Raw genomic sequence first — 24,547 nt, 5'->3', positions numbered from 1 at the left:
GACCTCATCTGAAATCAAGTTCAACTGCACCAAGAATTATATAGACACAGAGTCAGAAATAAGACAAGACACTCAGCTTGAGGATAAGGCAATTACTCAAATGTTACAGCTAAGAAGCTGGAGCCATGTCTCCAAGGTAAACGTAGCTTACTGTGCCTGGTAGTGATGGCCACAAGCATGTTACTCTGCTCCACGTGGGCTGCCTCCTATGTTGGAAGCAGTATAACTGTCCTCACGCATGTTTTTTACAGGATAATTAGCTATGCTGAGTGACAGGGCCAATTCACCCACCCAGGATGATGCCACACAGACCTTCTACCTTGACTCCAGTTTTGAAGATAGCTTAACAGAAGGCATGCAGTGTGCTTGACAGTACTGCCACTGGCCACAGTAAGTAGACATAGTCTAGGACACTGAAGGATTAAGTGACTTGCCAAAAATAATTGAGTTGGATTTCCATAGAAAAGCATGGATTAGACTAGTTTAAGTCACAGTCAACTGTTTTTTTCCTAATTTCCTGAATAAGGGTGGAGTGAGGTAAAAAGGAGAAGCAGTGAAAGAGGGTGACAATTCTAAGAAGGATGTGACAATTCCAAATCAGTATCTGTTTATTTGCTGATTTGCAGCATGTCTTTTTCCTTGCCCACCAATTTGATCATGATAGTCCGCTTTCAAATCAATCTGTACTTCTTTCCCTTCTGTTATTGCATCTGTTTTAAAACTTCATGCCCCCCACCTTCGCAACTCTGTAAAATCCTACATATTTCTATATTTTCTCTCTTTTTGGGTACCTGTGAATCACTGAAAAAGACAGCAGAATCCTTGGATAATGGACTTTTGGGAGCTGGAGAAAAAGCTCATCATTAACTTAATTTCCCTGACTGCAGCAATAGGTTGTTTCATTTAATGATGGTATCCTTGAGCCAGCCTGGACCAAAGATCATTCATGCAGGCAGGATCTATACCAAAGTTTTGAATATTTTTATATTCTCTCCACACCCACTTCCATGATTGGAGCAGCAGAAAATGAAGGAACCAAACAAGGATAAGATCTGTATTCTTCCACTCAGACAAATTATGCTTAGCAGATTCATTTGGAAATCTTGTTTTCCTCTTGCTTTGTAGATGTGAAATGCAACCTTCCAGGGAATGCTCTTTTGTAAGGAATTTAATCTTTTCTTTTATTCCAAATTGAGAATAAAACCATTTTAACTATCCAAATACTCAGAGGAGCAGGATTACCTATGTTTACACATCTACATTAGGGAGTACAGGTGGCTATTGGCTCTTGCTCAGGGGACTGAGGTAGAATGGGAAGAAAGGAAGAGTTTCCTTGTGATCTCCCCTCTGCCACACAAGAAGAGAAAAAGATTAGGTTGTTTCTAAAAATATCAGGACACTTCACAGGAACTAGATGTGGACTGAAGCTAGGCCCTGAATGCAAACTTTATGGTTCGGGACCTAGGAATTCTGTCTCTGGTGCGGACTTGTCCAGGGTACTGCAAGGTAATTATGTCCCTACACAGAAATGCTGTGTGGAAATGCTCATAATACCTTACTATGGCAACATGAATCTTCTTGACCCAGAAGGTTTAATCTGTGCCTTAGGAGACAACTGTGTATTGGTGAATTTTATACGTTTTGTTTAATTCATATTAAGCAGCAGCAAAGGTTGTTGTTATACATGTAAAATGTGCTTTATCCTTTTCTGAGTCCCTCAAATTGACTTGCCTAAATAAAATCCTGAGGGACAAGTATAGCATTTTAGCTTTTCATTACATATACTGACTTTTTGTTATTCAGTTTAAAGATTGTCAATACAGTCCATCAAGTGCCTTACTTTCTTTTATAAGGAGTCCTCTTAAATGGGACTAACCAAAAGGCAGACACTGGACTAGTGGGTAGAGTATTTTTTGATGGCTCAGGAGAGGCAGGTTCTCTTCCCAGCTCTGTCAAATAACCGTGGGAGGGTCTACCGGTGACACTACATCACCGCAGCAGGGAGCTACGGTGACACAGCATCGGTGGTCACAAATCATGACACCGGAGCTATGTCATCATAGCAATGCACTCCCTCATTGTAGTGTCTTGCGATGGCGATGGAGCAGGTAAAAATAATTGTGTGCAGTGTGCACAACACAGTATAGACTGTTACTGGGCCTCCATTTAGTACTTACTTCCTGCGCTAAATGACAGCACAGTAACAAAAGCACCATGGGGACATGTGTAGACACGGCCCATGTTACCTTGGACAAGGAACTTCACATCTCTGGCTCACACCATCCCTAATACGATGGGATAAATTATGCTTATCTCTCTATCTCCTTTAGAAAGGGCTTGGTAAACTGGATATTATTACCATGATAATTGGTCTTCTCTTTTGATGGTATGTCTTATTATGCTTCACATTTTCATGCAAAATATCTTTACAAACACATTTGTTTCTGAGACAAGTGGGCCTAAAATCACAGGGTTGCACCTGCCTATATCAGCAATGCATTAAGTCCTTACTCCTTTCTAAATCTTTTCTTCTTATGGAGCCTGTCTGTGTCTACTGCAGCTTTTTTTGCCCTGTGTGGCCTCTCCCATTTCTGCAGTGACCAAAGCTAAATGAAATACACAAACTAAGGATAAAACACTAATTTATATATGGACATGACCATCTTTTTATACTATTCTCCAGTCTTTTCTTCATGTAATCTTATCTCTTTTTTGCTCTTTGGACTGCTACTGCATACTGAACTGTCACCTTTGTGATGCTGTCTTCTTTAGCTCCTACTTATTTATTGTTAAAGGTAGCAACCTTTTTTCAGAACCTAGCAGTAAATACAATATATTAATGTTATTTTTTTTCCCTAGAGTTCCTCCCTTTGCATTTTCCTATAACAAATTTAATTTATAGCCACAGTGTCCATTTACACAAAACTCGTTTCCTCTATGCTGCTATGTGGGAGGAAGAAAGGTAGGAAGCAGCATATAAGTTTCATGAACTATGTGGATGGTGATTGAATGGAAAGACACATGCTCTTTGAGGCATGCTTTCCCACAAGGAAAAGCCATTTCCTTGTCCATGGATATGGCTGATGCTTTTTAGAGCATTTGCTTCCTTCTCAGAGACAGGTGGTTATAAGGCAATGAGCAGGCAGGAAGCCCAAAGTAGTGCCACTCCACACAAGAGTGGAAGATCTGTAAATCCCATGTTCCTCTGATTGCACAAAGGCTTGAACAGACTTTTCTTGCCAGATTCTGGGCCTGGTTGGCAGAAATCCGATTTTCTTGCCAGCTTCTTCTGCACATTTCTATTCCATACCACTCTATCATCATTGATATACTGACTGCATCATTTGACTCCCAGGATGAATGGCACGGTTCAGTTTGAACTGAGACTATCATGCATCACAGCACTGTAGTTCAGCCAAGAAGCCTATCTTATGGGAGCATGCACTGACTAGAAGACCCATGAGGTACCACAGCACCATAGACCAAAACAATTTAATCAATTCAGGTTGAACCTACCTGATATACTTAATTTAAATTTGCTCAAATGAAAAGTAATATATATATATGTATACACACACACACACACAAACCTTGGACAAAGCTTATATGGGAAAAAATGTTTCTGAATCTAAATTTTCCAGCAAAAATCATTTCATTCAAAAAACTTTCAACCATCTCTTATCAAGATCTTCTATAAGTCCTTCAATGTCTGTGATATCTCAGGACATGACCAGTTCATGGAAGTTCATAAATTATTTCAGTGTCTAAATAGATTCTTCAAGTTGCAAATATTGATAGCAATCTCTTAAAATTAGCCATTTCAGCCTGTTCAAAGGCACTCAAGTGAAATTCACTCCTTAATTGAAGGCTAATGCATCATTCAAGTTACAAGAAAGTCATCAGCAAAGGAATGAATTTTATTTATTAGCAGTTCAGGGAAGGTTTTTATGATGCAGTGGTGAAAAATGATGAGCTCTGTCAACACCAGTGCTGACAATACTGATACTATTTTCCACTGCTTTTAAAAATGGGGACAGATAGTGGTATGGTAAATGGAACTTGCAAAACTTTGACACACAAAAACACCATGCCCAATTAATCACAACTATTGCAGCGAAGAAAACATCTCTTCCAGCAGAGAATACCATGATATAAGCCTTTGGTGAAAAGGAATACGTCATCCTGGGCAGAGTTTCCAAACGAGATAATCTATAGAATTTTAGTTATGTTTTTTATTATGTAATCACTGTGGATCCATAAAACATATCTGCAAAAATGACACGTGCTTTAAAGTCTTAACATTTCTATATCCTTTTTAAATATCCTTCTTCATTCTTTTAGAGCCTGATTCAGCAAGCTACTTCAACTCATTTTCATTTTAATATGAGCTGCCCATGTCAAGTAATTTTATTGCTTAACCTCATGCTTAAAGTTAGTCATGTAATTGAGTACCTTGCTGAATCAAGACCACAGTAGAGATTAATTTGGCTAGAAGGAAAAGTAGCTCAATGCTGGCTTTGCTGGGAATTGAGAAGTCTAGGCATTTAGAAAGGCAGCCTATTCTTCTTCAAGAGGCAGTAATTGTTCCTAGAGGACTTTTATAGACAGACACCTAATATCCGGAATGTAATCTGGACAGCAACATGATCAGGCATCAGTTTCCAAAAGAATCAGGTCTGTAGAAGATGCAGCTTGTTCATGGCTTTAAGTGTTTAACTCTCTTCAGTGCAGCATAATTTAATTTCTTTTGTTAAATATGTTTTCCCGTATAAAAGCATGTGCTTTGTAATTCTGTCACACATTCAAGGGAAGGTTGTCATTGCTGTGATGAGGAACTCTTGTAATGTCACGCTGTGATGCTATGCTCTATCACTCTATGGTAATAGGATCAAATATTAAATATAAGCAAATCTGCATTACAGAATACCAAAGAGACTCTTACAACATTTCTAGAGTGCATCAAATGATCTATATAAAAAGCACCCTTTAACCAGAAGATTTTATATACTAGATCAGTAGCAAAAGCAACACTTAGGCACTTGTACACGTGATGACAAATTCCCATTCTTGTGGTTCAATTGTATCACACTGTACATGTGCGTGGGGTCTGTTTTTGTTACAATTTAAATGAGTTTGTTACATTGCACACTAAACCACATCCACATGTGTTTAGTTTTCAACATAGCTATTTGCAATATTGCAGCCTTTTGACAGCTTCTCCCTCCCATGCTGCGGGAGAGGCAGGCTGACGGCAGAAGCAGGGAGGGGCCCAATCCTTTTTTTTATCTTTTTCTTTTCAGAGCCTTCCCGTGTCTCCTGTGCCTGAGGGGTGAGCTGTCAGACAGCTGCGCAGCCCCTGAGTTGTGGGGGCCCCAGTCCTTCCCTTTGCGGTGGCGGCACCCTCCAGGCGGGGTGCTAGTGGGTGGGTGCTGACCTAGCTAGAAGGCAGCACCTGCTGGACCCAACTCTTCCCCAAGTCCACCCAGGAGCTGTGTGAGCAGGGCAGGCTCAGGGAAGAGTTGGATTCGGTGGGTGCTGCCTCTGAGCTGGGCAGCGCCTGCCCACTAACACCCCACTTGGGCAGCCCCAGAGGGCACTGCCGCTGTTGAGTGAAGGATCAGTCCCCCCAACAGGTCAGGGGCTGCGCAGCCCAGCAGCTCATGCAGGCAGACTCCGCCAGAAAAAAAAAAAAGGAAGAGGTGAGTGGTCCAATCCTTTTTTATTTATTTATTTATTTATTTATTTATTTATTGCAGTGCCTGCCCACCACTCCCATAGCCAGGGGGTGAGCTCCTGGTGGCCCCTGAGCTGCAGGGGCACTGGTCCTTCCTTTCATGGCTGCAGTATCCTCCAGGGCCACCCAGGTGGGCGGCTAGTGGGTAAGTGCTTGCCCAGCTCAGAGGCAGCACCCAGCCTGATCTAAATCTTCCCTGAGCCCGAGCTGGGGCAGCACCTGTGCTGCTTGCAGCCCAGCTGGGTGTCCCTGAGGGGCACTAATCCAACAGAGGGAAGGACCAAGGCTCCCTGCAGTTCAGGGGACACACAGCCCGCTGGCAGCTCGTCCCCCCCTGGCTATGGGAGATGCAGGCAGGCTTCACGAAAAGAAAAAAAAGGATTGAGCCCTTGCTATAACAGTGATGGAAACCCCTAAATTGAAACAGTGGGTTTTTAATTATTGCAATTAAAAACCCACCTTTTCAATTTAGGGTACTAAACCATACATCACATATGCAAGCACCCTTAGACTATTTGGAATATGTAGACTATCATGAAACTTTTGCAATTCTGACAGATCAAGACTGAAGCTCTATTAGGAATGCTGTAAATCAAAAATAGAAAAGAGATCCAAATCTCATAGGCAGTAATATTAATCAATAAACAGAAATCATGCTTCTTAAAATCAGGAATCCATGCTATACAGAAAGTACGCATATTTGAAGGAGTTTCCAGAAACAAAATAAAATCTTCTTTTTAAATTATTCGATTATTTTAACTTCAGCCTCCCTTTTAGTATTTTTGGTAAACTTAGAAATAATGTATAGGAGCTATTGATAATTCTTGGTTTGGCAGAAGGCATTTTATTTCTGATGACAACATCCCTGTGAGTTAATCTATGATGAAAATGCACCTTATCATCATGACTTAGATTATGTTAATCAATCGGTGAGATTTCTAGCTAATCTCCCAAAGTTTGGTTTTATAGGATAGTTACTCAAAGAATTTTTACTCAGACTCAAGTAGCTGTCAAATAAGGAAAAGCCCTTATCCATGGAGACAGTTTTTTTCAGAGCTGGGCCAACACTAAGGAAGTCAGTGCCCTAGAAAGGTGAAGGAATACCCCCTATCATCATCAGTACACCCATCTTTTTGTCAAAATGCCCTTTAAAAAAAACAACCCAGTTAATAACTTTCAACTTGTTCTTGCTGGAAAAGTATGTTTCATGCTCATGAAAAGCATTTCTATCACAGAGATTCAATGGGTGCGTCCACACGAGCGCGCGCATGCCTCTTGCCCCGCCTCAAACCCCTTTGAGGTGGGGCAACAGGCACGTGCGGGGACAAGAAAATGATTCCCTGCAGTGCAAACTTGCAGTGCAGGGAGAAAATTCTAAAAAAATCAATGTTTAAAAAAGCGGGGCAGGCTTTTGCAACTCTGATAGATCAAGACTGAAGCTCTGAGGCAACCAGAGGCTGGGTCCTCCACAGAGACGCTCCAGCTGGCACAGCATCTCTATGGTTGGCCCTCACCCTGGTGCTGAAACACGCAGCCGGCCAGGCCACGTGTTCAGCACCAGGGCTTCAGTGCCAGTGAGTAAGGGGTCGGGGGGGGGCTAGAGGAGGGGGGAGGGGACCATGGGAGGACTCCCCCAGCCTCCCCAACCCCCACCACCCCCCGACGCTCCGATCCCTGCTAGGGCTGACCCCTCCCCATGCCGGGGCTGGCCCCTCCCCCTGCCAGCTCCCCTGAGGCCCCCAACCCATACCAGGGCTGGCCCCATCCCCCCAAGTCACCCCATCCCTTCCCCCCACCCCATACTTTAAAAAAAAACCCAACACCCCCCCCAGCACTTACTGGCAGTTGGAGCTGCCACTGGGGCACCACTCACACAGTGTGAGGAAGGGTGACAGCCCGAGCAGCCCCAGCTTGAGCCCTCCTGCCCCTCCGCTGTCCTGTGCTGCCGGCGGGGGCCCTGGAGCCCCGCCACCCCTGCTCCTAAGGTAAGCAGAGGCTTTTTTTCCCATTTTTTTCCTGTTTTTTTCTGTGTTTTTTTTAAGTGATGGTGCCTGGGGTTGTGGGGATAGCCATGGGATCCTGGGGGTGCAGGTTGGGGGGGGCTGGGGGGGCAACCATTATGGGGGCTGCAGGAACTGGTGGGGGATGGGGCCAGGTGGGGCAACAATTGGGGGGCTGGAGTGGGGCATGTGGGCCTTGCAAGGGGGTGGTAGCCCCTGTGGGGGCCATTTGGCCCCCGTTGGGGGGCCATACCCCTTGTGTGGGGGTTGAACCCCCCTGTTGGGGGGGTCAAACCCCTTGTTTTGGGGTTGAATCCCCTGTTGGGGGGGGCATGCCCCTTGTGTGGGGGCCATCACTCTGTGGGAGTTCAGCAAAACGTGTATTCATGAATTCATGAAACGTATTTAGAGTTCACTTTATTATTAAGATAAGAGACTTGCTTTAACACTGTAGATATATCCATAAAACATTGTCCAACTGATCACTGTCTCTTTCTTGTTCTCTGTCTTTATAGAGGTCTTTTGTTTTCCTTGTGGAGGAACATGGATTTGGGGGTATTTTACAGAGTGACTTTGGGAATTTTTTTTATCAGGGATTTTTCAGTTTTCCAATAGGGAACACCAGAATTCCTGTTAGGGAGGCCAGCGGCAGGACTCTCCTTGCTCAGAGCTGGCACCTTGGACCCATCTGGCTGTGGCTGACCTCCTGGACAAATGGGGCCAGGAGGACATGTTTTGACAGTTCAAAGCAGGCCACCACACCCGGAACATCTTCTGGATGATAGCTGCCCGGATGGCCGGGCAGGGGGCACAAATGGCAGTAGTGCCGCACAAAGGCCAACCCTGCAATTGCAGTCCACTGGCAGCTGGCCCAGAGGGGTAGATGCCTCTACTGGCTCTGCAGTCTCCATCCGGGTCTAGCAGGTGCAGAGCAGGTCACAGCCAGGCAGCAGCCCCCACTGCCAGACTGCTGCAGTGGGTAGAGGGTGCAGGGAACTCTCAGGGCTGCTTCAGCAGTCCAGCTGGCACAAGGGGTAGTGGCCCAGGTACCAACTGGCCAGGCCCCAGAAGCTCCTGAGAGTTAGTAGCCCTGAGCTACTTGCTAGGGCAGCTTTTTATACTGCTGGGGCCAGGACAGGGTAGCTTTTTATATTGCTGGGGACAGCACAGGTGCTGGCCCCAGGCTCTAGCTCCCTCTGGCTGAAGATCTGGGAGGAGCCAGGCAGGGTTATTTTACCCCAAGTAGCACAATTTCCTTCACAACAAAGTGCATGTCCGAGCACATGCGCTGAAGCAAAAAGCCCCCGCTCAAATTTGCCCTGCTTCTATTTGAGCTGCTGCAAGCACATGTGCTTGCATGTGTGGACGCACCCAATGAGTGTGAATGTACGATATTTTAATTTTGTATTTGTATAGTGCCTTGTACAATGTGCCTGGTTAGTGAAAGAGGCTTGAAGGTGTTGCTTCAATAGTGCTTATCAAAGACACCTAGACAGACATCTTTAGATACAGTTATACATATATTTAGGAAATACACTACTTTTAAATTTGGATCTCAGCTTTCCCTCATGCTCTGCTTTTCCTTATCCAAGAACTCCTTACAAAATATTTTAGGCAAGGCTTGAGTACTACTTCTCACATACTGTATTATGAGTGCAGGCTTTGCAATACAGATTTATTTTGAAAAAATGTAGAGAAGATCCATAATCGTATGCGCCCATTTCTAGTTTCCCACAGGATAAAATTTGCAAATGTCTTTGAATGCATATTTGGAGGCACGAGCATAAAACACAGGAATTGAAGAAGAAAATCTAAGAGAACAGTTACTTAGTTCATGGGAATGGGATAGTGAAAAAGGTAGATCTGAAAGTTATCTATGTATTTATTTTTACTATTTCTGTAGCTCTCAAAGCAATTATTACTTCTGTCATTATTTACTATAGGTAATACTTCACAGAGGCTCAGTACTTCACAAGACATAGATAACCCTTTCTCTAAAGGCTTTTACAGTCTAAAGGCACAGGGTGAAATCATGTTTTAATCACCGGAGAAGTGAGAAGAGAAGCAGAAGTGGAAGTGTCTTACCTTGCTGCTGTGTCGTTTTTTGCTCACTGAAGGGGAACCAGGTTGGCCAGGGCTGGGAACAGCACTGGAGGTGGCAGAAGTAGTGCCAGAATGAGCATGAGATCCCTTCTCCACTGCTGAGGAAGCAACTAGCGGGGACTGCTGTAGAGACACCTTTTGGAGTTCTGCAGCCAGCTGCTTCGGATCAACCCCTGGGGACTTTGCCTTGTCTACTGGATTAAAGTAAAAGAGCTTTACATTGCTAACGGAGAGTATTTTGTGGCTATTAAGCAAGGAATCAAGACACTAGTCTTTAAAATAAGTTAAAGTTGTTTGGTGCTTTTTTTTAATTCCACTCTTTGAAGAGTTCACACCAAAATATGAGTGCCAAAAGAACTTGCAAATTACAGCTTCTCTCCTTCTCCCACTCATCATCCTGCCACCTAGCTCCTGTTATCTCAGAAGCGATATACAACGACTTTGCTTTACTCATGAATAACAGTAACAATAAGGTTACAGATGATCAGACAATGACTCAGCTGAAGGACTAGCCTATGTTTCTGATAGCAGATCTATGGCTTCTGTTTTGTTAAGAATCTGTATTTTGCTATATGAGAAGAGTTAATCTCAATCCTTGACTCAAACCTTAATCAAGTCACTGCTTCAGGCAAATTTGTGCAAAAAGAAAAAAACTCAAAAAAGGTTGTGAAAATGAAACAGGCTCAGAATTGTGGAATGGAAAGCATAAATATATATATATATTTTTAGCAATTTAGAAATGGAGTCCCAGACCGTCAAAAGTAGTTAGGTGACTAAATCCTACTTAGGCCTGTAAGAGGATACCTAAATTGTCATCGCTTCTTTAATTCTGCCACAGTCTGGGCAACTCATGTAGTATTTATGCTCCAGTTCCTAATCCATCCAACAGGAGCAATAATATCCACTTCCATCTTAGGGAGGTGTTGAAGGAAAATTCATTATTATGTATGAGGTGCTCTGTTGCTACAGCACAGAGGCTTTAGACTAACTAGCTTGGGGACTGATGTTTCCAGAGCAGCACAGAATACAGACTATAAAACTCACCAGAGAAGCTGGGTAACTACTTGGTCAGTAAGCCTGCAATGAGCTCTGTGCTACTGAAGTTTCCCTGGTGTCTGCCTGTATCTGGAGGGAGGTGGCTTAAAGCTAGTTCAGTTCTATCTAGCCAAGCTGTAATCTAGCTGTGACCAAGTATATGTCAGACACTTAAAAACCTTTGAAGATCTGGGCCTGAAAGTCACATCATAGACATCTCAAATGAGTTTCTGTATGTGCTTAAATTGCAAATAACCCTTGTCTATGTAACTCATAATTTTTAGCCACGGTGCTTATGGAAAGGGGAAGCAGAATCCCCTTTCACTTACCAGCTTTTACTGGATCATGCAGCTCCAGGTGCTGAGGATTCTCAGAATCTGAGAGCATGTTGAGGTCCCTACAGAAAGCAATGAGAAGCCTGAGACAAAAGAAAATCTTTCTCTTGTACCCTCATTATTTTATTAGGTAGATAAATGAGAAGTGGTTAATGATAGAAAGCAGCTCCCAAGCATGGCCCCTTCTTAGCTGATACACATTTGCAATGCTGTTAAAGTCAAAGAGCTGAGGAAAAAGGTTCTTTTAAGGTGAAATCTTTAATGGATTAAATGTAAGTTTATACTGAAATACATACATGTTTCACATGGTATTTAAATGAATTACTGCTTCCAGCTAAATGCAATGTGTTTCAATAGAAGTCACAAAGGGCTAAATTCTCATCTCCCTACACTGGCCAACCCCAATTAATTCAATGGGATGTGATTAGAGGATAATTTACCCTGAAAAGGGAAACATCATCATTAATGCAAACATGGTTAGGTAAAATCTGCCTTAACACATCCGGTTGGGTTTTTTTCAATGATTTTTAACAGAAAAAATAAATACAAACTTCAAAACTTGCACTGAACTCTTTTTTTCTAGTTATTTACCCATATAAAAGTCTTTCACACAAGCAAAGGTTCCACCTTAACAATTGTAAATCAAAAGGAAGCCATGAAAAGCCAAAAAAATGGAAACAGAAAGATGGGGAAAAACTCACAGTCTTACACATATTTCTGCTTCCCCACTTTGTTGACTAATGATACTCTGGACTTCTTCATAAGTCTTCCCAGTCAAGGGGATGCCATTCCATTCCAATACTTGCATTCCTAGGAAGGCAAAATAGCATGAGATTAAACTTTATTGCCCAGTTTTCAACAGGAGCATGAGATTTTCAGGATGCTTACAGCATATGATTTAATATGAAATGAAGAGAACCAGGTTGAAATGGTCTATTACATTAGCAAAGACCTTTCAATAAACACTAAAAAAAATGTTGAATTTAGTGATAGCTTACCGTTCTAAATAGCTTGCCTGAAAAGGAAGATGTTACTGTATAAAAAAAAAATGACTGAACATACTTCTGACTCTAAATTTGTACTCTAGAGTCTTGAGTTGCAGGAGAGTGAAAGATTTATATAATGCTAAAACCACATGCATAGAATACATATCAGACACTTTTCTGACCAGTCAACATCTTGAAGGCTTCTGCTGACATGCCATATTTGCTGGCAAAGAGACACTGAATAGCTGTGGCTAGAAATGAAATAACACTAGACATTCTTTATGGGAGAGACCGGTAATGCTGGACTATTTTGTACATCTGGTCAATTTAGCAGAAAAAGAACAGTTAAAGGACCAAATCAATGAAGACAGGCTTATTAGCTTCAAGTGAAAACCATGCTCAAATGTCTGATATCAGCCTTGCTATCTTGGATCTTGAACAAATTCAGAAACGGATTCTGCTTGCTTATCCTTCCCCATGAGATGATAACACTGGGGGAGAGACATCTGCTGGGTACATGAATTAAGAGCCAGGTTGAACAGAGTGACCTAAATATTTACATTATCATACTTGTTTCTACTAATTGTCATAAGGCCTAATCCAAAGGCTTCTCATGGGAAATAATATCATGAGCTGGCCCACTGAATTCCCAGGAATGAATCATTATGCTTGCCACTAAGTCTTTGTAGCCTCAAAGGTCTAAATGAATTACTTGGGAGACCTGCCAATATACTCAGATAGCACATTTTGTTTGGCTACTGTGAATTATTTTAGGCTAGACTGCTTTCATAGAATGTGCTACTACAAGGGAATTTTGAGTATATTGCAACAGGAGATCCAGGTTGCGAACTCCAGCTGCACTCACTTTGGTGAATAGCTACCCACAAAAGCAGTCCCAATGAGGTCAGCTTCACACCAATGTGAGTAAGAGTTACAAAATGCAGGCCTGAGGTTGCAGAAATAAAAGGTTCTTAATGGAACAAGTTACTGAATATGTAATAGTACACTAAAATCAACGAGTAAAAAAAGAAAACAGAAAAACCACATCATTTTCACGGCAAGAAAACCACAATCATTTGGCTTTCAACCACTTACACAGATGAAACTTGAGTCTTCAAATGGGTCTTAGGCTTATTTGAAGAATCCTGTGCTGTTATATGCAACAAGTGGGAAAAAATAATGAAGTAAAACATGGAGACAAACAAAAGGAGAACACAGTGTTAAGTAAAATATAATATGAGCTGCTTATGGAGGAGAGGGAATGAAATTATGCATTGCTGAAAGATTGAGAAGTTACAGATTATAACATACTGAATCACATTTCCCCAGGATACCATGCTTTAGGATATGAAATATCAAATTCACTCATAACTTCCTCAGCAAGAAGAAGTTAGTGGTCTTGTTTACAGTGGTCAGTCTATGGAAATACAGGCAATGTGAGGAATGACTAAGAAATTATACTCAGGAGGCAGTGAAACCAAATTTTTATTGCCAAAATTGATGCATTTTCTTTAACATTACCCTCCCCCCTTTGCATTTACAAACTATTGTTTGACAAGATGATCTTTGCTTTTCCTGTTTAGGTTGCAGATTTATTTTGGACTGTTTCTACATTCATACAGAGGTAAATCAAGAATAATTTAACACGAAGAAAATGGAGGTATTCCTTATTCCCAGCCATTTAAATACATGGTAATATAACACTGGTTTTAGAAAGTTTCAGGAGTGGAGGCAGTTAGAAGTGTTCACATTTGTTTTACTAGACCTGGGCATAGAGCATTTTTGAAAGGCAGAGTAGAGAGCAAGATGAGACAACCTCTTGTGATAATATATCGATTAATTTGGTGCAAATTGCCAAAGCCTGAACTTCCAAACACTAGTGGAAATCAGAGAGAGACGGCAACAAAAAGCGATGGATGTTTGGGAAGATGCATGGCATCCTAACATAATGCATAACACTTGTTAACAAACCTCATCTATCTAACATGCTAGAAAACACATCACGTACATGGCTCTGCGGAAAAATGCAGCAAAGCAGCCTCGGATTAGGCTGCTATCAGCATTCACTTAAAAAACAGAAAATGAACAGGTAGGTTGTTCCAGCCACTGGATCTTCAGGAAAAACCTAAGAGGGTCCTGTAGCAGCCTGTCTGGACCAGTTGGGTTCCCTTGGGTGGCAAGAGGAGTCATTTTCATCAATGAGAGTTTTGCTATTTATTGTAATGTGACCACAATTTGACACAGTAGCCTAGAAGACCTCATTAGCTAAAAGAAATGTATGTTTGACTTGTTTCTAGTTTTTTAATGAACTGTACCTCTTACCAATTTTCTTTGGGAATGGTACTATAAAATATCCTTCAAGCAGTGTAACTGTACATGCAAAAAATATAACAAGAATTCATAAGAGAAGGATGCCTATAACAAGGTTTTCTGAAAATCTCCATATGCTGCATGCAGGTTCCTGAGGTTTCTCACCATATCTCCTCATTTTTAAAATCAAATACATATTGTAAGCTTCAAACACAGTTCAGAAGGTCCAGCAAACTTGCACTGTGACTATCCCATATATAATGGCTTTGATCTGAGCCCTGTTGAAAGCTACGAGGATATTTGAGTTATTTTGGCTCCTCCCTTATATCTAGTTTCTGAATAAACAAAAAGGCCTGTCTCCTGGTTTATTACTCCAATATGAAATTCATGCTGCAAGACCTGTTGTTTGGCTCTATCTTTGTTTTTATATAACAAACCTCAGCAGACTACCTCAAAGTTACATTTAATCTGCATCTAAACTAAGTAACCCTTGATTTTTTTTTTATCTGCTGCCAGATAGTTCCTGTTTTTTTAAACAAGTTTTTGATGTAAAATGTCTAACCTGCTTCAAGGTACAAACATTACACAACAAACCTATTTCCATTTTAAAATGTACAGGGGGAAGATGTGAAAATGTCATTTAATTCTGTGCATTTAAAACCATCAGAAGCAAACTCAGCCAGGACTTTCCTCCCAGCAATTACTATTCTCAGTGCCAAGTGAATACATGGCATCTGTCTATCAATAGAGAGATACAAAGAGGCCCTCAGGATGCACACGGTGAGCATCCTCTTCTGCCATACAAAGAGGAGGAAAACAGTCAAACTGTTTTAGCCTCTGGGGCAAGGGGGGGGTGGGAGGGGGTGAACAGAACTGCCTCCACAGTATGCCTTAGATGGGCATTTCAACTATACACATACTAGCAACTATACAGGCCTTCTCACCCATGAATCTCAAAGCAATTTTCAAGGAAAGTATGATCCATTATCACCACTTTACACAGAAAAAATTGAGGCAAAGCAAGTAAAGGACTTGCCCCAGGTCACTCTCAATTCATGAAAGAGCTAGAAATAAAAACCCAGGCTTTACTCACCAGACTATACTGTCTTCATACTCCTTTCATTTTTAACCTACACCAAGCTTTAATTGTCACAAACCTTAAGCAAGGGTCACCCTAACAAAGAGCACATCAGCAACCAAGTTATGATACTCAGTTAAACTGTAGTTCAGTGATTCTCAGTCTTTTTTTGACTCCAGGAACTCTTCACTAGACTCGAGACACCCCTTAGAAAAAAACAGATCTTAGCTCCCACACTTATTTATAAATTGATGTATATATTGGTTGACTATGAAAAAAGAATAGAACAAGTCTTCTCTTGCAAACAACTCAGAAAGACTACAAGAGGTCAGAAGGTTTTTGACACTTATGGATTCCTATTTGAAATCTCCTTTATTTATAAAATATCAGACATTTATCTCATCAATCACGTGCAGGCGTTTGCACACCTCAGAGTCCTAATAGTAAGCAGTACCCCATGGCACCCTTACAAGGATGTCTCAATGCCCTAGTTGAGAATCACTGCTCCTGTTTCTGATTTGCCCATGGTCTAGAGTGAAGATGATTTCCCTTTGCATGCCACAGAGAACTGGGAGGCAGAGGTAAGAAACCTCCCACCTCACATCACATGTACAGGACATAACAGTTCAGCGGGGACTCTGAAGTGGCTAGCACCTGCAAAATAGTAAAATGGGAACCTTGTACCCACTTACAGCCTTGTGCACACATAAAACAGCTCACAAAGTGCAACTTTTCAGAGGTTACTCAAACTTAATTCTCTTCTGCAGGGATGATTGGAAAAGCATCAGCAGATCCCATCACGCTGACCTCGGCCTTTCTTTGGCCTGGCAGTGCCTTGCTGCTTCCCTCCCCTTCTGCATGTTAATAGACACAGAGCTCCCTGGGAACTTCTCTGGGAGCAAACTGGGACTCATATTACACAGCCAGGTATCCCTCCAAGCCAGTAATGTTTACGACAAGATTTTTCCCTCTAGTTAGCACCTCAAGGCCAGACTTCCTGGAGATGGTAACTTGGAAAGATAGATTCTACTTCACATATTCAGAGTGCAGCCCCAGGTCTGGGAAAGCCCAGCGTCACACCCCAGACCTGGGGCTATGCTCTTGCTACCCAACCCGCAACCCTGACGGGTCTATTTTCAGTCCCCTCAAACCATCCCTGGACAGACAACTGGCCCATGAGCCTACCTCGCAGACCTGCTGATCCTGCCTACCTTCTTCCCCCAACCTTCCCTGCCCAGACCTGCTACCACCCCCTAACCCTGAGTTACACTGGGTTCCCAGTGCAGCTCTTGGTACCAGTGAACATCTGTACTCGCCACTCCCAATTTATGATTATATGGCTTAAAGCCATCTGTGTGATTGTAGAAAAGGTGCAGCAAATGTCTGCATGCACAACACAAGCATTATATGTGGACTAGACATTGGGATAAAAAAACCTATATTGTAATAGCATGGCTTATATTTTGACAGCATCCTGCTCAGGAAGCCTACTGTAAATGTGTCAGAGCTGTATTGTAATGTCCTTGAAGAGTTCAGAGGTGCAATTATGTGAATCATCTGAATTGGCTTATTTTGACATAAATGTGTACTTGTCAGTGATTCATTTACATTTCTGGGGGAGAGTGAAAGGGAGAGGGAATCTGCTTTTATATTGCTCATCTCTTTTTCTTGATTTAAAAGCAGAAACATCTGAACTAAAGACAAATAATTAAAAATCTAGTACAGGATAACATTTTCAAAGCTATCTAAAATGAGATGTCATGGATTTTAACAAAATTTTTGTGTCTAAATTCCTCAGACAGCTTTGAAAATCTCAACCTTAGTTTTTGTCTTCCATCCAAGTTCAAAAATTAACTAAAACTGCTGCTTTAATCTGAACCACAATACCAATAATGGTTTAAAATATTTAAGAAAAACTTCAAGCAACTGGCCAAGGCCAACTATACTTTGGACTCAAACTCTTTAATGCAAGATACATTCTCTAACTGCAATTATAGCCTCTTTTAAACAGGCACTCCACTGAATAACCCAAATCATGACCATGGTTAACCCATTTAAGATAAAATCATAAAGCAGGCCTCATTAATGTTCTGAAATCCTATATAGCAAGTCGCTGTGCTGTGGCCACCGGAAGAGAAAGAATTATTGTAAATAGGTCTCTTGATCTTACTTTAAAACAAAGTTTTAAGTGGTTTCATTCTGAAAAATGCTGAACATTTTGATCTTGATGCAGCAAAAGTTATAAGAGGACCCCTAATGTGCAGAGCACTTAAGCATTAGGGGCAGAGTGTTTGGCATCTTCAACAACCAAAAGCTGTTGGGTGGATGGTCAGCAGTGAAATTGCATTTGTGTGGAAAACAGACAGCACTGCCCATAAAATAAGTGATGCCAAGTGATGTTCGTCAAAAGGCAAAACATTTCAGAGATAGGACTAAACCACCCCATTATGCCAGCAAGGAGCAGAAGACACCACCAAGGGTTACCGTATGTCCGGGTTTTCCTGGACATGTCCTCTTTTTTGGACCCCTGTGCTGCGTTCGGGCAGGTTTTTAAAATAAGAGCCAAATGTCCAGGTTTTTTGCTGTTCCTTTGCTCTCCTAGGCTGGCCACTTGGGGATTGGCTCTTGGGGGCTGTGTGCTCCCCACACGGGCTCCAGAGTGGGGAGAGAGAGAGTGGAAGGGAGAGTGGGCGTCCACACAATGCAGGAGCTGCTTGGGCAGCAGAGCTGGGGGCAGGGGTCTGCGGGTCAGGAGTAAGGGGTACCAGCAGGGCTGGGGCAGGGGCAGGGGTCTGTGAGTCAGGAGTGAGGGGCACCTGCAGGGCTGGGGGACAGGGCAGGGGGCTGGGGGTTGGGAGTGAGGGGCACCAGCAGGGCTGGCAGGGGGGCAGGGGCTGCGCATCAGGAGTGAGGGGCATGGGGAACAGGACTGGTGACTGTGGGTTGAGTATGCAGGGCACTGGCAGTACCAGGGGGCTGTGGGTTGGGTGAAAGGAGCACCAGAAAGGGGTGGGGGGCAGGGTATTGCTGTTTGGGAGTAAGGGGCACTGGCAGGGCTTGGTAGAGGTTGTGGCTTGTCACTGAGGGGCAACAGAATGGGCAGGAGCAGGGCACCGGCTTGTTACTGCCCCCCACCACTATCATATTTCCCCCCCACACACACACACCTGGGGTCCTCTTTTTTGGACTTGGTAATATGGCAACCTTACTCAGACCACCCAATTCAGAGCATATATGGACAGAAGCCCAGGGAAGGACTGTTCCCCAGGAACTACCAGCAAGGCCTGGATACCATAAACTGATTCCTGGGAACTGGTTCATATCTCACTCACATTCTCACTCCACCAACTTCACTGGAGTTCCTCTTGCTTTTTACCACTGCAAACAGAGAATGTAACCCATAATGCTGTTGTAATTTATTTACTGGATAATGAGTATATAATGGCCCACATACCTACTGGAGAGAATGTGCTTTGATAAATATAATCATGGCTGTTATTATTATTGTAATTTGTCTAAAACTTTCTTAAAATATCAGATTAATTTTGACATTACATTTGTAATTAATTTCTTTCAGGAATAAGGCTTTACCTAAAAGTGGTCACTTTTTTGAAGATCTAGGATAAGATTATGAACAGAGACTTTTAGATCTGATTTAATTAGTAATTAAGATCCAAGTCAAGATAGAAGTATATCCACCCTTTTCCTGATTACATGCAATAGTTCATACACATTTTTTCTCCCTTCATGTACTCATTACCAAAGGAGCTGTGGTCTCTCTTAACACTGTCAGATTTTCTGGGAAGGCACACTGCAATAGGTCACCAAACGCTTTAACACTTACTTCTTTCTCAGAAGCAAACTCAATACCAGTGAAATTGCTTGACTGTCAGCTCTAAAAACAGAAATAATCTATCCACAGAACCATTATGACAAAAGCTGCTGCCATGCAACCACCCCTAATTTCACCCTACAGAATGCCTCATCTTTGACACTGAAGAGCCAACTCCAGGGCTAAGAGTTCATTCTTTGATCACATATTGGGTTCTGTGTTGAGTTTGTCACCGGTGGTAAGAACCTATCCCATTCAGTATTTGATCAGTCAAATAAAGTTTGTTCAATGGAGTGGTCAATATTGGTCAAAAATTGTCAACATATTGCCAATAGGTCCAAATAATAAACAGAAAAAGCACAAATTTTCTATTAAGAAATATGTCCCCCCCCAAAAAATAAGAAAATCATATTTCTGTCAAGAAAACTACAAAAAATATTTTTGAATTTTTTTGGTTTTTTTGGTAAAAGTGCTATAATCTTTGACCGGTCAAAAATATGCAATAATTGACCAGTGAATTGACAATATTTGACCAATCAAATGACTGGCTTGCCAACTCTAATCCTATTCTCTACGCACAGATGTAAACACAATATATTTGCATTCCTTTGCTTCGTACAGCTGTGTTTGGATGAAATTTGGTTATCCTAGTTTGACAGAGGATCTACATCTGCTGCTGACTGTAATTCAAGCAGCAAAAGAGTTACAAAAAGGAAGAGAGAGGCAAATTCAGTAAGAATGGGGGAAAAAAATCTGGAGTAATCAGCAGGGGAAGGATGGCCTTGTGAACAGAAGTTTTAATGGCCAGTACTGCACCCTGGGTGGTAATGGCAGATGCTTCAGTAGCTGGAATTTTGCTGGAGTTTTGCTGTTGCTGGGGGAGCTGTCGCTTCCTTTTTTTCCTAGTGGCACATGTTGAGCAGCCAAAAAATAGTGCTTTTGGGCAGCAAAAAAAAATAAAAAAGGGTGACCTTCCCCAGTAGCAGTGATTATGTACTCATACGCCACTGCTGCTTCTCTACCCGCCTCCCCAGTGCCAGAGCCTGATGTGCAGCCGGAAAGATGCAAGGTGCATGGAGAAAGAAGGATGGGAGGGCAATTTGTTCCTTTAGCTCCGTTCTGATGCCCCCTCCTCCCCTTTTAGGCAGCACCTGGGGATTGGGCTCCCTATGTCCACCCATCATTCTGCTACTGCTTGTGAATTTGACACAATTTGAATTTTGGCATTCTTCCCTAGACTCTTCAGTCCTTCCTCTGGGATCTGAGTGCTTCTGTCTCCTCATCTGCAAGTGGGGAACAGTAATTCTTTGTTGCTTTTTGAGGTTGTTGTGAGAACGAATCTATTAAAGTTTGTGAGGTACTTGAATACCTCACTGATGAATGCTCTCCATAAATATGTCAGTCTGTTGTCTCGGTTATATAGCAGGATAGGGTAGGTCAGTATTTCCTTTAGCTACAATCTGTGCTTGTACAAAGGGTGATGGAGATTGGAGCGTCTCAGAACAGGTCCTGCTCCCAAAGTCATACGGAGATTTCAACTGAGCCCTGGAAAGCATCCTCATTAAGATGATTTCTGGAAACTACAGGACTGAGCCATGAACACATATCTCAATACCCCTCCGTCTTTAGTTACTTTTTCACATTCTTTGGCCCCCTTCATTTTGTCTTGAACGACATGAGCTGGCGGCATGATTAGATGTGGAAATTGAAAGGCAGAGGCAATTTGTGTTCCATGAAAGATAATCAAAGGATTTTATGTTCTTGAATATCATTCACAAACATAAGTGCTTCAGTTAGAGAAATATTAAACTGAGCAGACTTGCTTGATGGAAGCTGAATGTCCCTTGGATTTTATACCCATTTGCAATACAGTACACATTATTATAAACTCAACTCTTACTACTCTGTAGCTCTCACTAGACTGTGAAAACTCCTTCTTAATGTTTTAAAATGAGCTTTGGTGCATGAGGAGAATCAGACAGAGTATTTGATTTCTGCTGTATCACTAGCCATTTCAGAAAAAGACTACTCAAACATAGAATTTTGAGCTTATTTTGACGAATTGCTTTCATAAGGAAATTTGAGGTGGTCTGCAGTCTAAGCCACAGAAGTGGACTTTTAGTTCTGGTTCTGCTACAACTATGCAAAGGTCACATCAACTTTCTGGGCCTTATTCTCCGCTTCTCAGTATTTTGTACTTTCATAACTCCATGCAAAATAAACACTGTCATTCTGATCTGGCTTATTTTGCACAGGTACTGGTGAATACATAAATGAAGAAAGCAGTGGGTAATAGGGTCTCTATGCTAGAGCTTTTTTATCTGTATATCTTTACCTATCTACCTTATCTGACCATTATCCTTTGTTAAAAATACTTTGAGGTACTTGCAAGTTAGAAGTGATCCTGTACCAGGTGCACTAATAATCATGAAAACCAACATTAACTTCCAAGCTTTGATGTTCAGCACTAGGATATTTTATAGTCTACTTCTCTAGTTTTTTTCCCCCTTTATTTGCAAAACTTTCTAATGGTTAAAAATAGGTTGATGAAAGTCAATGTGTTAATGCATTTCCCTCTACAGCTAAGCATGAATCACACCAAAACTCATTATTTTTTGTAGACACCTTAACTTCCTCTCCCATTCATCACTTGCGCCCAGGTTGAATGTTTTCCATTATTACAATAATTAATATTAGGACAGCACTCACAGTTGTTAAAATGGGCAATCTTTCAGCACAGTAAAAATGACATCCGGCATTGCAGCATCTCTTTGTACTATATTCCCAGAGTGAAACAGCCCTAAAGGAAGTACAGGCAGGATTGATCCACCTCATGGATGGGAATTGCTTTGATGGTGGAGGGACAGCAGAGAGGTCCTTACACCATCTCACTTGCCGGTACCAGCATAGATGAAGAAAGGAAGTATATCTGTGACATAAGCCGTGGTTACTTGGAATTTCTGGCAGCTGTTGTGACTATGGCCTAAGATGAAGGGCATTTTAAGAGTTGTCTAATTTAGGCCTTAGCCGTGACCTGGCACCCAGCTGGCTCAAGGCTGGTGGATCATTAAAGCTAACATTGCATCTTCCCTTCTGAGCTCTGGTTGCATGCTGCTTGCTGTCTATTTTGCAGTATAGCATAAGCACATTTTGGAAGGAGGGTAGATTAGTTACCTGGCTATGAATAAAATATCTGCTTCTGAGAATGATTGTATCACCGTGAGCTACAAATTTGTATTGCTTTCACCCACTTTTAAACATTCATATACTGGATAAGAAAAGATGGCAGACTGAATTATTTTTATGCTATGTTGACCAAATGGCAGTGACGGATAGTATATAAAACATTATTTAGTGTTTCAATGGGAGAATAGAGATGTGTTAAATAATAAACAGCGTGCCTTTCACATGAATTAAACTTATAAAGTATTTTCTTTGATTTTATGAATATAATTTTAAAAATCAGAGAAATTACATAAACATTTATATAAAAACTTACATAAATATGCAAATCAAGGGAAGTAATTCTGCCACTTTCTTTGGCAGTGGCGAGGCCTCACCTGAAGTCTTGTGCCCAGTTTCGGGTCTCATGCTTCAAGAAAGATGGAGATAGATCAGAAAGAATTCAATGGAAAGGCTAGGCTCGGGAAACATCATCTATCAGGAAATGGTAAAAGATCTAGAATTATTTAGTCTACAGAAGAAGACACTGAATGGGGATTTGATAATAGTCTTCAAATACCTGAAGGGTATTTGGATAGAAGAGAGACAGACATTCCCTGTAGCTATAGGGAACAGGGCTGGGTGTAATAGCCTTAAACTGTGGCAGTGGAAATATTGGTTAGAGATTTGCAAGAACTTTCTGACTATGAGCATGGGTGACTGGTGCAGCCTTAGTCGGGGGGGACACATGCCCCACCAGCGACCAGTCCCACTGACATGTCTCCTCTGTCTCTCTCTCTATTCTTGAGGCCAAAATCTGGTCTTATTTGCAAATGTGGTTTTCACTGATTCCAGCTTCCATCAATTGCAAATGAGAGCAGAATACTTTTTAAGGAGCAGAGGAGACATGTCATCAAGTGTAGGCACACAGTTTCTGTGGAAGTTCATATGTATGTCTGGTAGATGAAACTGTCTCTCTGTTAGTTAACTTGCAGTCTTCCTGGGAATACAAAGGATTAGATCAAATATGCTAAACAAAGCTTGCATATAAAATATCACTCTGCTCTTGGAAAAAATAAGGCTATGAACACCTCTCTCCCTCTAAATAAAATAAACTTGCCTAAAAAAAAAAAAAACTATTAAGGATGGTAAAAATGTCTCTGTCATACCTTTCAAGCAGCACTTTAGTAGTCAACTATGACTGCTACAGCCAGCCCATTAAAATTAACCTATGCACCAGGTTTCAAAGCAGGGAACGTGTCCTGTTGGTCAAGTATGACCAGTCTTACAGTTCAGATATCAAGGGGAAGGCTTCAGGCATATATTGCTAAGACCCAGACTTTTAAGAGTGCACAGTAATTTTGAGATACCATGCAGAACTAATTTTCAGAGATGCAGAGTCATCCATAAAACAATCAGTAAAAGCCCAGGTTATCCCAAGTTTGTTTGTTTTTTTTAAAGATATAATGAGAAATATAGGTAATAGATAGAACAAGTAGGTTACAGAATAAATACATTCATCCTCCAACTACACTAATGAAGATGGTGGACTGCTTTCAGAGCAAGACCCTGATCTGCAGTTAAGGACTGTTAACTTTAAATGATATGCATTCAGGCTTTCTGAACCAACCCCAATTAGCACTACTAAGTGTGACTGAGAAGAAGGCTTTCTGACCAAAGGGGAAATTGTTGGGATAACAGTGACCAATTATGTACTTGAACATAAAATGGGTACCAGGAATGACAACTAAAGTAGCTGTATATCAGGATCATTACTATCATAATGTACAACCCTATCCAATTAGATGTGTACCACATTGGATCACAATACCATAGCCTTTCCTGTATAAAATGCATTTTTTAAAATAAGGCAGGCAATGTAAAACAAAACATTCCTCCAAAAAATGGCCTGCAACTTTAATTGAAGCAAAAGTGAAAAAATAAAACGGTCTTAAAGGGTGTAGTTACAAGG

General features: G+C 41.7%; 1 protein-coding gene across 1 annotated transcript in view; it reads right to left on the bottom strand.

Annotated features, from left to right (window-relative positions):
• Nucleotides 1-24,547, bottom strand: part of PCLO (piccolo presynaptic cytomatrix protein) — a 552,248-nt gene that overhangs the window by 123,753 nt on the left and 403,948 nt on the right. Inside the window, exons 11-13 of the mRNA XM_059725816.1 lie at nt 11,909-12,017; nt 11,202-11,269; nt 9,820-10,031 (exon numbers count right to left, since the gene is read on the bottom strand). Coding sequence (XP_059581799.1) covers nt 9,820-10,031; nt 11,202-11,269; nt 11,909-12,017 — 389 coding nt within the window. The remainder of the gene's footprint in view (nt 1-9,819; nt 10,032-11,201; nt 11,270-11,908; nt 12,018-24,547) is intronic.

This window comes from Alligator mississippiensis, chromosome 4 (assembly GCF_030867095.1).
Source record: "Alligator mississippiensis isolate rAllMis1 chromosome 4, rAllMis1, whole genome shotgun sequence".
NCBI classification, from domain to species: Eukaryota; Metazoa; Chordata; order Crocodylia; family Alligatoridae; genus Alligator; species Alligator mississippiensis.
Note: the sequence above shows the minus strand (reverse complement) of the source record. Positions and strands in the feature narration are given on the sequence as shown.